At 47.3% G+C, this 13325-nt stretch overlaps 1 protein-coding gene across 1 annotated transcript; it reads left to right on the top strand.

Annotated features, from left to right (window-relative positions):
* The first annotated feature begins 305 nt into the window (after window positions 1-305).
* On the top strand, window positions 306-11845 carry TEKT4 (tektin 4). Its single transcript, XM_033167558.1, has 6 exons — window positions 306-1306; window positions 2346-2416; window positions 5680-5823; window positions 7166-7388; window positions 7882-8036; window positions 11503-11845. The coding sequence occupies exons 1-6, from the start codon at window positions 773-775 to the stop codon at window positions 11717-11719; spliced, it is 1344 nt and encodes a 447-aa protein (XP_033023449.1). The 5' UTR covers window positions 306-772; the 3' UTR covers window positions 11720-11845.
* Window positions 11846-13325: the final 1480 nt, after the last annotated feature.

Genomic DNA, 13325 nt, shown 5'->3' with positions numbered 1-13325 from the left:
GATGAATCTAGGCCCTGAGACAGCCATAAACTATGACAGGTTTGTTCCCCCCACCTCAGTTACAAGATGTGCTACAGCTGCTGCCTACTTGATGTCCAGCTCTGATTATATGAGTCGATGCTCCACCCTTTCTTTGCCACTGACACGTGTCCCTCAGGAAGGGTCTACGTTGAGAAAGTTTCCCCACTGCTTGCCTAAGATCTCCTGTGAGTTCAGAGCCTTGAGACGAGACCTATTTTTTAAATACTGCCCTTTGATTAAAATTAATTCCAGGGGGTGGGCTTTCTAAGATGTAATTGAGCAATTACAAAAAAAATGATTAAAACAATTGCAAAGCAATTGACGACAACAGTGGGAAGCCCCATTGTAATTACAGCACAAGGAAAAACAAAGCTGAAATGATTAGGATGCTGCTGCTATATTTTTGATTTTGCTAATGTGGCAATTTGTATCCACATTGATTAGTGCACTGGGAGCTCAGCTCCAGAATCCTTCCTTTTGCAAATGATGATCCCAGCCCTGTTGCCCCATTGGCTCGCTGCAATCTCCCTAGGCGACGAGAGGCCGTGTCAGGCCTAAAGGAACATTCCCCACATGGCTCATTGGCTTCAGGCGTCGCCAGGGGCAACAGGACAACACGGAGCCTCAGCAAGGCTTTGCAGTTTTCTCGTAGGTGAGCATCCCCAGTGAGCCTGGTGACTTTCCTGGCTGGGGGAATCCTCTTTGTGGAGTTTGTTTGCACCCGTGGTTGGCTTGAACAGCTACTGGCACTATGTCTCACCCTGGTATCCTCCTGACCAAGGAGCCAGCTCCCCAGACCATCCCTGTCTCCGAGTTGCCCATGAAAGTCTACGAGCCGGCGCTGAACACTGGCCCTGATTCCTCCAGTGGTTTGGCCACCGCTGGCTTCCGCACAGCCAAGTACCTGCCTGAGGAATGGCACCAGCACAACTACGCCCGGTACCACGAAGCCTTTGCCGATCGCGACCACTCCGAGCGAGTCCGCCTCGAGTCCCAGAACGTGGCTGCCTACACGGCGGAGCTGGCTCAGCGTACCCAGGAGGACTCCACCGTTAAGGTAGGCGAACGCCTCCAGGACATCCACTTCTGGAAGTCGGAGCTCCAGAGGGAGATTGAGGACCTCACAGAGGAGACGAACTTGCTGGCAGCCCAGAAGCTGCGCCTGGAGAGGGCCATCGACGCTACTGAGATCCCGTACAGCATCGCCATGGACAACCTGCAGTGCCGCGAGCGCCGGCTGCCTCCTGATCTGGTGAGGGACCAGGTGGAGGTGGAGTTGCTCAAGGTAGGACGTTTGCTTATTCATTCTGGGCTCAGGTCAAGGGGTTGGTTTGGACAGATAAAATCTCAGGACATGAAGGACTGCTTCCCCCCAATCTGGCCCCTGCGATCACTCTAAGCACTACACCACACTGGCTCTCAAGGGGCAATGTTGTTGTGGCCTCATTTCTTTTGGGGAAGCATCACAGCTCAGCTGAAGAGCACCTGCTTTGCATCTTGAAGAAGGTAGGGTTCCTGTCTGAACACCTGGAGAACTGCTACCAGTCAGTGGAAACAACACTAAGCTAGATGGACTGATGGTCTGACTCGATGTAAGGTTATATATCCCATGTCCCTAATGGGAAGCGGCCTAAGCTTAAAAAGTCCCAGGTTCAGTCCATGGCATCTCCAGGTGAGGCTGGGAGAGATTCCCTGCCTGAAACCCTTGAGAGATGCTGCCAGTCAAATAGAGACCAGCGTGTATATTTGCATGCATTTAAAACCTTCCTATGGGAAGCACTGTGTCCGGAAGAGAAATGAACCCCCCCCCCCAATTCCCAGATCCGAATGTTATCTGGCCCTCTGCCAGGTGTTTTTGTCCTCTGGGAGGCGGGGAGAGATGGAGGCATGTGCAGTTCCATCACACAGCAGTCACTGCAGCGTGGAAGGAACATTAGGAAATGGGACAGAAGGGCTAGCGTTATAATCAGGAAAACTAATGCAATTATTTCCTGCGGCTGAATGCACCTTATTTTCCTATCCATACACAATCAAGTGAAAAACAGAAGGAGCACAGTTCAGCTTTGGAGAACATAATAGCCTTAATATGATATCTAAAAGACACTCCTGTTGGTGCCTGGTTGGGAGGAGGGCACTGAATGCCCAAACTGGAATGGCTATTGCATAACCTTTGGAAGTTAGGGGTACCCAGAGAAGAACCTCCTTTGAAGATTGGGCAGTTCCTATAAGACAGCCTCCCCACAACCTGGTGCCTTCCAGATGATTTGGACTACATCTTCCAGCAACCCCAGCCAGCTGCTAATCTCTCTACTGCTTTTATCTAGGAAGCTGAGCTCATCAGAAACATCCAAGAGCTACTGAAACGAACTGTGAAGCAAGCTATTAATCAGATACAGTAAGATCCGTTTCCACTGTTGCGGGTTGCTGGTCTCTTGAACCTAGTCCTGGTGTAACGTGTGATCGATTGGGAGGAAAATCAAAGCATTGTGCTCTGCAGAGGGTGGTATGTGTGAACTGATATCTTGTAACTTTGGTATCATGTGCCCCTATGCAGAGCCTGGTGATGCACAGCCCAGCCAGCATTCTGAAGCTAAGCAGCTCTGAGTCTGGTCACTGTCTAGATGGGAGACCAAATGGGAGACACACACACACACACACACACACACACACACAACCTTTCAATTCATGATAGAAGCAAGGTGGGCATAGAATTGAACTAATTAATAAGTGTGCAAACTGCTTTGCAAATGGTTGCGACTGTGATGATAAAACAATGATAATAACATGACAAATCTATCTGCATGTTACCAGAGTCCTAGGAGATTAATGGTTAATTGCATCATTGATTGGCATGAGACTTTTTAGTGGACCACAGTAGACTTGCCTAAAGGGATTCATGCATGAATAACCTCCTGTCTAGACTGCTGCAATCTAGCCTTCATAGAGCTGCCCTTGGAAGCAGCCTGGTAGCTGTAGCTGTTGCAGAATGCAGCTGCTTGGCTGTTGTACAGAGCAGTGAAGGGAGGATCATATCTCCCTTGGCTGCCTGTGAAATACTGGGGTATTTCACAATTAATGGATGCTGTACAAAGCCCAGTTTCTTCTGAGCTGGCTGTGTTCCTACATCCCCGGGGTCTTCAGCTTAGTGTAATGCCAGGTGACCTTGTCCCCCTCCTTCTGGAGCTGTGGGTAAGTTCATGGTAAGAGCATAGTTTTGGTTGGCTACCAAACAACCAAAACTAGCCCCATCCTAATGTTCGATTTCCTTTATTATAAATATTTTTTTGGAGGGAAAATGTGTTCTTACAGTTGCCACCAGATGGCAGTATGAACTAAGAAACAAGAATACACACAGGCAAGCTGCAGAACAGCTTTAGATAATATGGAAAGGGATGGTTTCGGGGAAGAGTATCATCCATGATTGAAGCTTCCTGTTCCCCACGCTTGTTTGTAGTGTCCACGGCAGAGCCTGTGTCCTTCTCCCACTACAGTAAAATACCGTACATGAAGCTTATGTGTAGCGCTGCAGGAGGAAAGAACACAGCTCCCCCTTTGGGCATCCTGGAAAAATGTCAAGAACTAGAAACTTGAAGCAGAATTGGTGGTTTCTGGTCTCCTAAGCTGCATAATGCCTTTGTCCCATAGCACAAACGTGTGGGTTTGCCTTGCAAACAAGTCTGCAGGGAACCTGTGGCCCTCCTGATGTTGGACTACAGCTCCCATCAGCTGCAGCCAGCCTGGCCCAATGACTGGGGATGATGGGAGATGTAGTCTAGCCACTAGGAGGGTCAGAGGTTTCCCTTGTTGGCGGAATTAAAAAAAAAACCTGCCTCATATTGCACCTGCCTGGCTGCTTTTCCCCCAGACACTTTTTTAAAAATTAAAAATCTAACATTCTTGGCAAATATGACTGTCTCTAATTTTTTATATAAAGTGAGATCTTGATGTGCACCCTGAATTACTTGATTTGCCTTTCTGAAATTATGTTCTAATTACTTTTATTTGCACTCACTTGAGCATGTGTCAAGGATGGATTTTGCTCTTGGATGAGCGTTTCAGTTTGAAATGTTTTCAGCATTGCATAACAGAATGTTAAGGCTGATGGCTCGCATTTCTTGGTTGGAACTGCCACTAGGTGTCATATGGAGATATGGAAGGAAAGGGCCTTTTTTTAAATATTCACTGGGATTTGAATCCAACAGTGAAATCTATCTGTGAATAGCAACTTTTCCCATGGGGATCTAAATGGGAGGGTTTTTTCTAGAACTGGTCTTTTTATTGAGGTGTCAAACCATTTGCTCCTGAAATAAGGTACTGTATGATAGCAAATCTCAGGGCTCTCCAACATTTTCACGCTGTTAGGTAGCCTTCTCCATTCTGGTGGCCTGCAGATGCCTTGGGGAATACATCCCTTCCAACATTCCTTAGATGAAAATAAGGGCATTTTACTACAGGGGTCAGCAACCTTTTCCAGCCATGGGCCGGTTCACCGTCCCTCAGACCATGTGGTGGGCCGGACTATATTTTGAAAAAAAAAAAAAATGAACGTATTTCTATGCCCCACAAATAACCCAGAGATGCATTTTAAATAAAAGGACACATTCTTCTCATGTAAAAACACGCTGATTCCCGGACCGTCCGCGGGCCGGATTGAGAAGGCTATTGGGCCGCATCCGGCCCCCAAGCCTTAGGTTGCCTACCCCTGTCTTACTCCCTCTGCAACTGACCATCCTCAACCCCCCATTTTGCACTCCCCCCCAAGCATTTCCTATCAGAAGACGGGTGAGTGCCACCACCACCACTACACCAATAGGACACAGCACATATGCCCTCCACCGTCCTGAAAAAACCCCTCTTAATCTCGATTTTATCTTATTTTATTCTTTGGTAGAGTTGCAAAAAGAAGAACACAAACCAAGAAATAAATTTTAGAAAGGGGCAAGATTAAAAGCGGATGCACAAAGTTTTTTGTTTAGATGGAAGACCCCTTGTGCTCTGCTCTGCTCCACCTTTCTTCCTGCCTAGGTTGGTCCTGCCCCTCTGCCTGCCCCTCAGAGCCAACGCATCATGTGGGGCTGGGCCTTGGTGGCGCTAGCTTCTCCTCCTCCTTACCCGCTCTCCAGCAACCACTACAAGCTGCCCAAGGGAGGAGGGTGGCAGCAGCAGCAGCCATGGAGAGACAATGGGATGCTCCCTCGCATCTGCCACCACCGCCACTTGGGACAAGGGCCGGCTTATCCACCTCCCCGAGCTTGGAGGCGCTGGCAGGGGATCAAAGCTATCGGATTGGCTTTCGTAATTCCGGGTCTGTTCTTGGAGGGTATGGGAATACAATTCTGGAAGCTCAGCCATGCTGGCTGGGGCTGATGGGAGTCGTAACCCGAAACACGGCAGCACTCTCTGGGGCTGATGGGATCTGTAGTCCGACACATCTGGAGAGATGCTAGGCTGCGGTTAGGCATTCAGTACCTATTTAGATGGGCTGTTCTCTGAAACACAAATCTCTGAGGATCTGAACTTCACAAGGTTTTCTTGGGCTGACTAAAATTGGGTGTGTAGGTTGCATTTTGCCCACAAAACAAAGGTAAATGGTGGGGAAGGAGTGTGCTTTCAAGGCCCCCCCTTCCGTTCTGAGGTTTGCGGTGTTTGATTCTGCAGATTAAATCGAGATCACAAGGAGATCTGTGAAATGGACTGGTCTGACAAAGTCGAAACTTACAACATTGACGAGAAATGTGGGAGGTACAATAACCAGAGCACAAACATCCAGTTCCATCCAAGCACATCGAGGTTCGAGGACAGGTGAGAACCTCTGGATCACCTACACCTGGGAAGGAAGGCGGCACAGAGTAAGGAATCCATTGTATCCACCCTTGGGAGTCACCATTTGTATATTTGAGAGATACTTGCAGTGGCCGCTGGAGCCCACTGGTAGGAGGGAAGGCCAGGAGACCAACAGCAGGTGGCGCCAAAGCAGATGACAGGCAGAGCCAACAAATTCTTGTTTTGTAACTGTCCCCTCTGCTGAGTTATATAAAGGCAGTATTGAAGCTAAAGAGGAAGCTGATAGGGAGGGCTGCCCCACTGAACTGGTTGCAAGTAAGAAAGGCGAGGACGGGGCTAGCTAAAGGCAGGCTGAAGTTGCTGGGCCCACTCATCCCAATGGACTAACCTCTACAGGATGAAGGCCGCCCAGTGATCTTCACAGCTTGAGTAGAGATTTGAATATGGGTCTCCCCAAAGTCGAAAAATTTACCCAACATACCGTCCCCATCCCTGGTGAAGTGAGCAGAACCATACACAGTATTTTAAATGTGAATGCCCCATAGATGCAGTCCAGATAGATGCAGTCCCAAAGATGGGACATGGGTGGTGCTGTGGTCTAAACCACTGAGCCTCTTGGGCTTACCGATCAGAAGGTTGGCGGTTTGAATCCCCGCGATGGGGTGAGCTGCCGTTGCTCTGTCCCAGCTCCTGCCAACCTAGCAGTTTGAAAGCATGTCAGTGCAAGTAGATAAATAGGTACCGCTGTGGTGGGAAGGTAAACAGCGTTTCCATGCGCTCTTGCACTTGTTACGGTCCTCTGTACACCAGTAGCAGTTTAGTCCTGCTGGCCACATGACCCAGAAAGCTGTCTGTGGACAAACGCCGGCTCCCTTGGCCTGAAAGCAAGATGAGTGCCACAACCCCATAGTCACCTTTGACTGGACTTAACCGTCCAGGGGTCCTTTACATTTTTTACCTTTTACCTGCAGTCCAGGAGGGGGGCCCAGATACCAACCTCTGAACTTCTCTGTCTGGCCCTTGGAAATCTCAGACCTCCTTGATTTTTGCCAGGCTGGAATGTGTCCTTGAACCCTAAGGATGACTCTTGCTTGGCTGGATAGAGTAGGGAGAGCAGTGTGTGCATCTGCGTAGAAGCTAGCTTACTATACATAGGGAATGTTTGCATCATTTCCTCTGCCCATGTTTGCTTCGGGCTCCGCCCACCACTGCCATGTGGCATTCCCGCTCCCCACAAGAAGGGAACATCAGACAAAACGTCCCCTAGCCCCATTTGGGGATGGTGGACGTTGTGACGCTCACCGTTTTGCTTCCCATCTCCTCCTGCCCTCGCCGCTCCTCCCCGGGCCCCACGCCACAGCGCTTCCACGCCCGAGACGTGGGCCAAGCACAGCCACGACAACATCTATCGGGCCGAGCGAGAGAAGCTGGCGTCCATCAATCTCCGTGCCCTGATCGACAACATCCTCCGCGACACGGCCGAGGACCTCCGCATGCAGTGCAACCGGGTGAACGACGCCTTCGCCCAGCAGCTGGAGGTGTTGGAGGATGCCAAGCACAAACTGGAGCATCACCTGAAGAAAGTACGCGGCCCCCTTGCTATGGCCCAGGGTGGGAGAACATTGGCCCATTTCCTTAATTTGCAGTATAGGGGTCGTCTTACACACGGGGGCGTGTTATACACAGAAAAATACGGTACAGTGGTGCCCCGCTAGACGAAAATAATTTGTTCTACGAGTTTTTTCGTAGAGTGAATTATTCGTCTAGCGAAGCGGCAATGGAGCGCGGAGCAGCCCCATTGACTTTTTCGTCTTGCGGAGCAGCTTCCACTAGATGAATGCCGTTCGTCTAGCGAGTTTTTCGTCTAGCGAGGCATTCGTCTAGCGGGGCACCACTGTACTTTTTGTATAAAAGACTTGGGCATCTAAACATGCCCCAAAGTATTTCTAAAGCGCCCCCCCCTCCCCTTTTTGCATATGTGCTCGAAGACGCCAAGGGTGGCTGGGGAAACGCAGCCAGATGGGTGGTGTATAAATAATAAAATTATTATTATTTATTTTATTTATTTTAAAACAGACTCTTAAGGAAATTGGAGATCAAGAGCACAACATTGAAGCTCTCAAGCAAGCTATTAAAGACAAGGAAACTCCACTCAAGGTGGCTCAGACGAGGCTCTATGACCGTTCATTCAGGCCCAATGTGGATCTCTGTAGAGACGCTGCTCAGTTTAGGTAAGTGTTGTTCCAGCCTGGGCTTGAGGGATTTTTTTTTTAATAATAATAAAAAAATTATGCTAGTTTTTCTGTGAAATAACCTAATTTTCACTAGCCTAATGTGCACATTGGAACAGAATTACCCAGCAGATTTTGTACTTTTCTGAATGTGGTAACATGATTCCCAGCAACTTAAATATTCCCTTTTGCAAGAAAAATACGTATATGAGAGAGAGATGAATTTTAAGTCCCATTTTCAGAGAAAATATACAGTTAAACATGAATTCTGGAAAAATGCCTTTGAATATGCACAGAGGGTGGGGAGCCCATTTAAAACACTTCTTTCAGAGAGAGAATAGCAAAAGCTCATTTGGAGAGAAAATACACTAACACATATTTTGACTATTTTTCAAAAAACATGCTCATAGATTTAAAATAATTCATAGGTTATTGTGGATATAGGGCAGAATGGAATAATGGGTAAAAATATGAAAGAGGCCAGAAACAGATTCATTCGATTTCATTTCAAGCACTTTTGCTTGGCTGGCCAGACATGACTAATAGCAGCTCTGAAGGGGAGGACTGGGCTGGAGTTGTGGAGTGGGGTGGGGTGACCCCAATTTTTTTGAGCTTTTTTATATAAAAAAAACAAAGAAACCAAAAACACCAAAAGCACCGCCTTTCAGAAATCATCCCCGGATGTCAATTCCGCCTTTGAAATCCCTGTAATTTATTATTATTATTATTATTATTATTATTATTATTATTATTATTATTATTATTATTATTATTATTGATTTTCTTGGTTTACAAAAGTGTGTACAATGTCTCTCGCATTTTTCCATGTAACATTTTTACAGATCAATTTTGGTTGTTGAGACATTAGGCAGAGAAGGGGGAAGGTATGGCAGCTCTACCTTAAATCAAACCATGACCTCCTTTGGGTGTCGTTTGATGGAGCAAAATGCGCTGGCAGATCCAATCAGGGAACTCTAGAGCGATGCGCAGTTTGCCTCTCAAACTGCCCAAGAAGATCAGGTCCAATGATGGGTCACTCACTATCCAGCTTGATTCAGATGTTACATGGAATGATGTAGTGGCAAATTAAGAATACGGGATCCCTTCATCATATCGCAGCCACTCATCCTCACAGCCCCTTCCAAGAATTCATATTAATATTAAAAATATACGATGGTAAGAACTTGGAGTGCATTGCAATGTTCTGTTCAGATCTCCATGTGTTGCCCTTGAGCTAGATCTACTGGTTTCTGTGCCTATATGTGGGCAAATGATTTGGGGTGCTCCAGTACATCCTTTTGGAATGACTTAATTTTCCTTGAAGTTCCATTGTACGTAACAGAACCTGCACAACATTCTCTCGAAACTGGAGCCCCTTTTGCTGCCAGTGTTCCTAAACGCTTAGCTTTGGAGCCTACAGAATAACAACTCTTTGGTGTTCTTCCTGCGAGTCTTCTCCAGAGGGACCCTAGGAGCCAGTCCTCAGAGGCTGACTCACATCCTTTACTCTGATTGGCTCTTGTCAGCACAAAGGGGGAGGAGTCATCTTCTTGGGGATGAAAATGCTCCCCTTTCATGCTGGTTGAGTGGTTCTAGGATACTGGAGATGGGGAACTTGTTGGGACCCTGCTGAAGAAATAGTAACAACTCTTACACACACACACACACACACAACAGTACACCTCTGATTATGTAAGCAGCATAGATGCTACCAGGAAAAAGAGCTGCATGGGCCTATCTCTGTGTTTAGACAAGTGTTTTGTGGTAGTTTTGTGTGAGTGAGACAGAATTCTAACAGTTCCTCTTAAGTTCTGTTTAGCAGACTCACTTGCAAAAAGGCACTCGAGGGACAGGGGTGGGGACAACTGTACACTGTACTTAGGGTACAGGATTGTACAGAACAGAATGATTCCAAGTTGCAACATATTACTAATGCACCCTTTAAAAACCTACACACATTCACGATCTTTTCACCGCAGTGCTTCTAATTGTGGCCTGCCATTACGGCAGAAAGGTTATCTACAACTCTTGAGTGCAGAAGTAACAAAGTGGGCATTTATCACCTTGCAAACATGTTTGACGGTGGGGAAGGGGGACTGTCAACACCGTACGTCTCCCGTCACTGACATGTTTGTACAAAACAAACACGCGAGAGAGAGAGAAAAAGGGAGAAGAAAAGGCTGAAGTTGCTTGATGCCTTTTCACCTGCCGGTCTTCTAAACTGAGCCATAAATGATGTAGGCGGGTTTTAGTCTAGAGGCAAATGCAAACGAAGGCAAGGAGAACTGCTGACCAGTCTAGATCTGAAGCTCCTGCTTTGGAAGAAGAGGATTCCTCTTTCATGTGAGATTGGATTACTCCAATGCACTTTTATGTGGGGTGTCCCTTGCGCTTGATCCAGAAACTATAGCTAGCCTAGAATGCTGCGGCCCAATTGCTGACAGGAGTGAGACCCCGTTAGCATAGAGACACACATTTGCTATCTGTCCAAGTTGTTGTTATTGCTATATAAAGCCCTTAACAACTTGGGACCAATTTACCTGTGAGATTGCGACAAATTGGAAGAGTGACCAAGTTCCGTCGAGATCAGAACGTATTCAAAAATTGGCCGAATATGCAGAACTAGAAAGATTGTCAGAGAAAATAAAAACCAAAACCAAAACGGGTATTTACTTCAAGATGGGAAGTCTTTAAAACATATTTGAAAAATAACAATTGTAGTTTAAGGTCAGTTGCGGCGTTCAAATAATTTCAGCAGTAGTTTTAAATATGATGTAAAAGATAAGACAGATCAAAGATTACCAAACTTTAATAGAACTTGTGGCAGTGTATAAACAGTGAGAATTTGAGGTGGGGAGTAGACGGGAAGTCTGGTCGACAGAAAAAGACTATTATTTCAATATTAGGAGAACATTAGTTGATGTATTGAGTTTTCTTTCCTTTCCTCCCCCCCCCCTTCTTTCTCTTTGTGGTGATGGATAGTTGTTTTCTTTTTTTGTTTGATGTGTAAAAGTGATTTTTTTTATATAAAAAAGAAGTATTATTAACAGCTCTGGAAAAAAGAAAAGAAAAAGCGATTGCCTTATCCCCATATATGCCCACTTAGCTGCTTCAATCTGTGAAACTGACACTGTTACAGGCACCACGTAATACTCATTCTGCACTTGTAGGAAATAGATTTTTTACTTTTTTTAGTGTGGCAGCGCCTTCACTTTGGAACTCCCTGCCTATGGACACCAGGCAGATGCCTTCACTGTAATTTTTTTGTTTTGTTTTACTCTTTCTGAAAATTGCATCAAGGTTTTATTACAGTCAAGCAGCGTATAAATTTTGTGAAATAAATGTTGGATGGTGTGGTTTCTAGGCAGGCTGGATCACCCACTCTTCCAGCCCAACCTTTTTTTTATTTAAAAGAAAATTAATCCCTGCACCTCTGATATCCTTTGCTCTGTTTCACACTATCCAGGCTGGTCAGTGAAATCGAAGAACTGACAGCGTCCATTGAGGCTCTCAAGAAGAAGCTTCTGGAGTCAGAGCAGGCACTGCGCAACCTCGAAGACTCTCGGATGAGTCTCGAGAAGGAGATTGCCGTGAAGGCCAACAGCATCTTTATTGACAGGCAGAAATGCATGGCACACCGAGCGCGATACCCTACCATCCTCAGACTAGCAGGCTATCAGTAGCCACTGCTGCCTCCTGTAGAGGAGAGCGACCCACTTGCCTCGACTGACGAGAGATCAGTTGCACAGGAACGTGAACTTCTCTTCCCTCCCCCAGTTTTTGGTTTGTGTTGAAATAAAATGCAGATATGTTGCCAGGAGTTGTTGTCTGTTGTCTGCTGGAGACTGGAGCCTTTTATCTGGGAGACTTGGTGGTTTATAAACCCCAACGTGGGCAGGGGTGGTGGTGTCCTCAAAACACGGTGTCGTGGCGAAGAGCGCAAGCTGCTATGTCCTCAAGGGAAGGGTAGAGCATCTGTTTGCACGCAGGAGGTCCCAGGTTTGTTCTCTGGCACTTCCACACAGGAAAAGCTGCCTGCCAGAGACCCCAGTGTGGACAGTGCTGAGCTAGATGGACCAAGTCTGTCTTGTCATAAGGCAGCTTCCTATTAGGTTCTTGTGTTCCCATCTCACCTTGGTCACAAACTGACCCGGTGGCCATAAAACCAGTGAGTGCTGGTCCTCCTTTCTGTGGAGGAAGCATAAAGGAACCTGAAGCAGTTGGAGCAGCAAAGACCTGGGTGAGTTGAATGCCTCTGAGAGAGCCCTGGCTGACCTATTTTGGGAGCAATTGACTCATTATCTGTTCCTGGCCTGGAGAAAGCGAGAGCTCAGGAATAGGGCCGGGCGATATCTGTGGTTTTCAACATTGTGATATATCACCAGCTAAACATCACAATATACTGATGTAATGTCTGAAATAAGGATGGAGCTATGTAGAGGCAATGGCTGGTTTCATGGTTTTCACCACATTGTGATTTTTGCATAGCACACACCACGATTCGCAATATATTGGCAGGTCAAAAATTACGAAACTCATATCATGAGATGGGCTTGAAACTGGTTTGGGATAATATATCGCCCAGCCCTAACACACATCATGATTCATGATATATTGCCAGGTCAAAACCTGATACCGGTATCACAATATGGACTTCATACTGGTTTTGGATGATCAGAGGCATAGGAAGGGGTGGTTGGGTGTGGTCCCCCCGGGTGTCATGACTGAGGGGGGTGACAAAATGGCAGGTGAGTGGGTGGCAGACCTTGCGCCCGGCAGCAGCAGCTCTTCTGACCCGGTGGCAGACAGCAGCCCTCCTCAGCAGTGGCGAGGGGCACCTGGCTGCAGCAGCTCCGTTGCCGGGTCATGTCTGACCCGGCTGCGGAGAGCAGGAGGAGAGTGAGCAGCAGCTTCCCATCTCCTCTCCTACCCTGAACTGTGGCACTTGGGAGGGCACCCTCCGTGCCCTACCCCCCTGGGAGTACACCCCATGCCCCACCCCCCTCGGGAGCACGCCCGCTCTGGGCAGCACGGGCATATGCTCCGCCGCTGTGGACGATACGTTGATATATCAGCCCTACTCAGGAAAAGCCACTGCTTTGTTCTAATGAGGCCAAAGATGCCCTGCCCTGTTCTTCAGAGCTGTATTGTTTTCTTGATCTGCTTTGCATGCATCTGCATGCAACAGTTTTCCACAGGCTTGAGCGGCACTACCACACAGTCTCCTGCTGCAGAGTCACACAGACTCCCTGTTTGAAACCCTAGAGAGCCATTGCTGCCAGTGGATCA

Source organism: Lacerta agilis, chromosome 13 (genome assembly GCF_009819535.1).
Source record: "Lacerta agilis isolate rLacAgi1 chromosome 13, rLacAgi1.pri, whole genome shotgun sequence".
NCBI lineage: Eukaryota > Metazoa > Chordata > Lepidosauria > Squamata > Lacertidae > Lacerta > Lacerta agilis.
The sequence above is the reverse complement of the archived record's forward strand: the minus strand, read 5'-3'. Positions and strand labels throughout refer to the sequence as shown.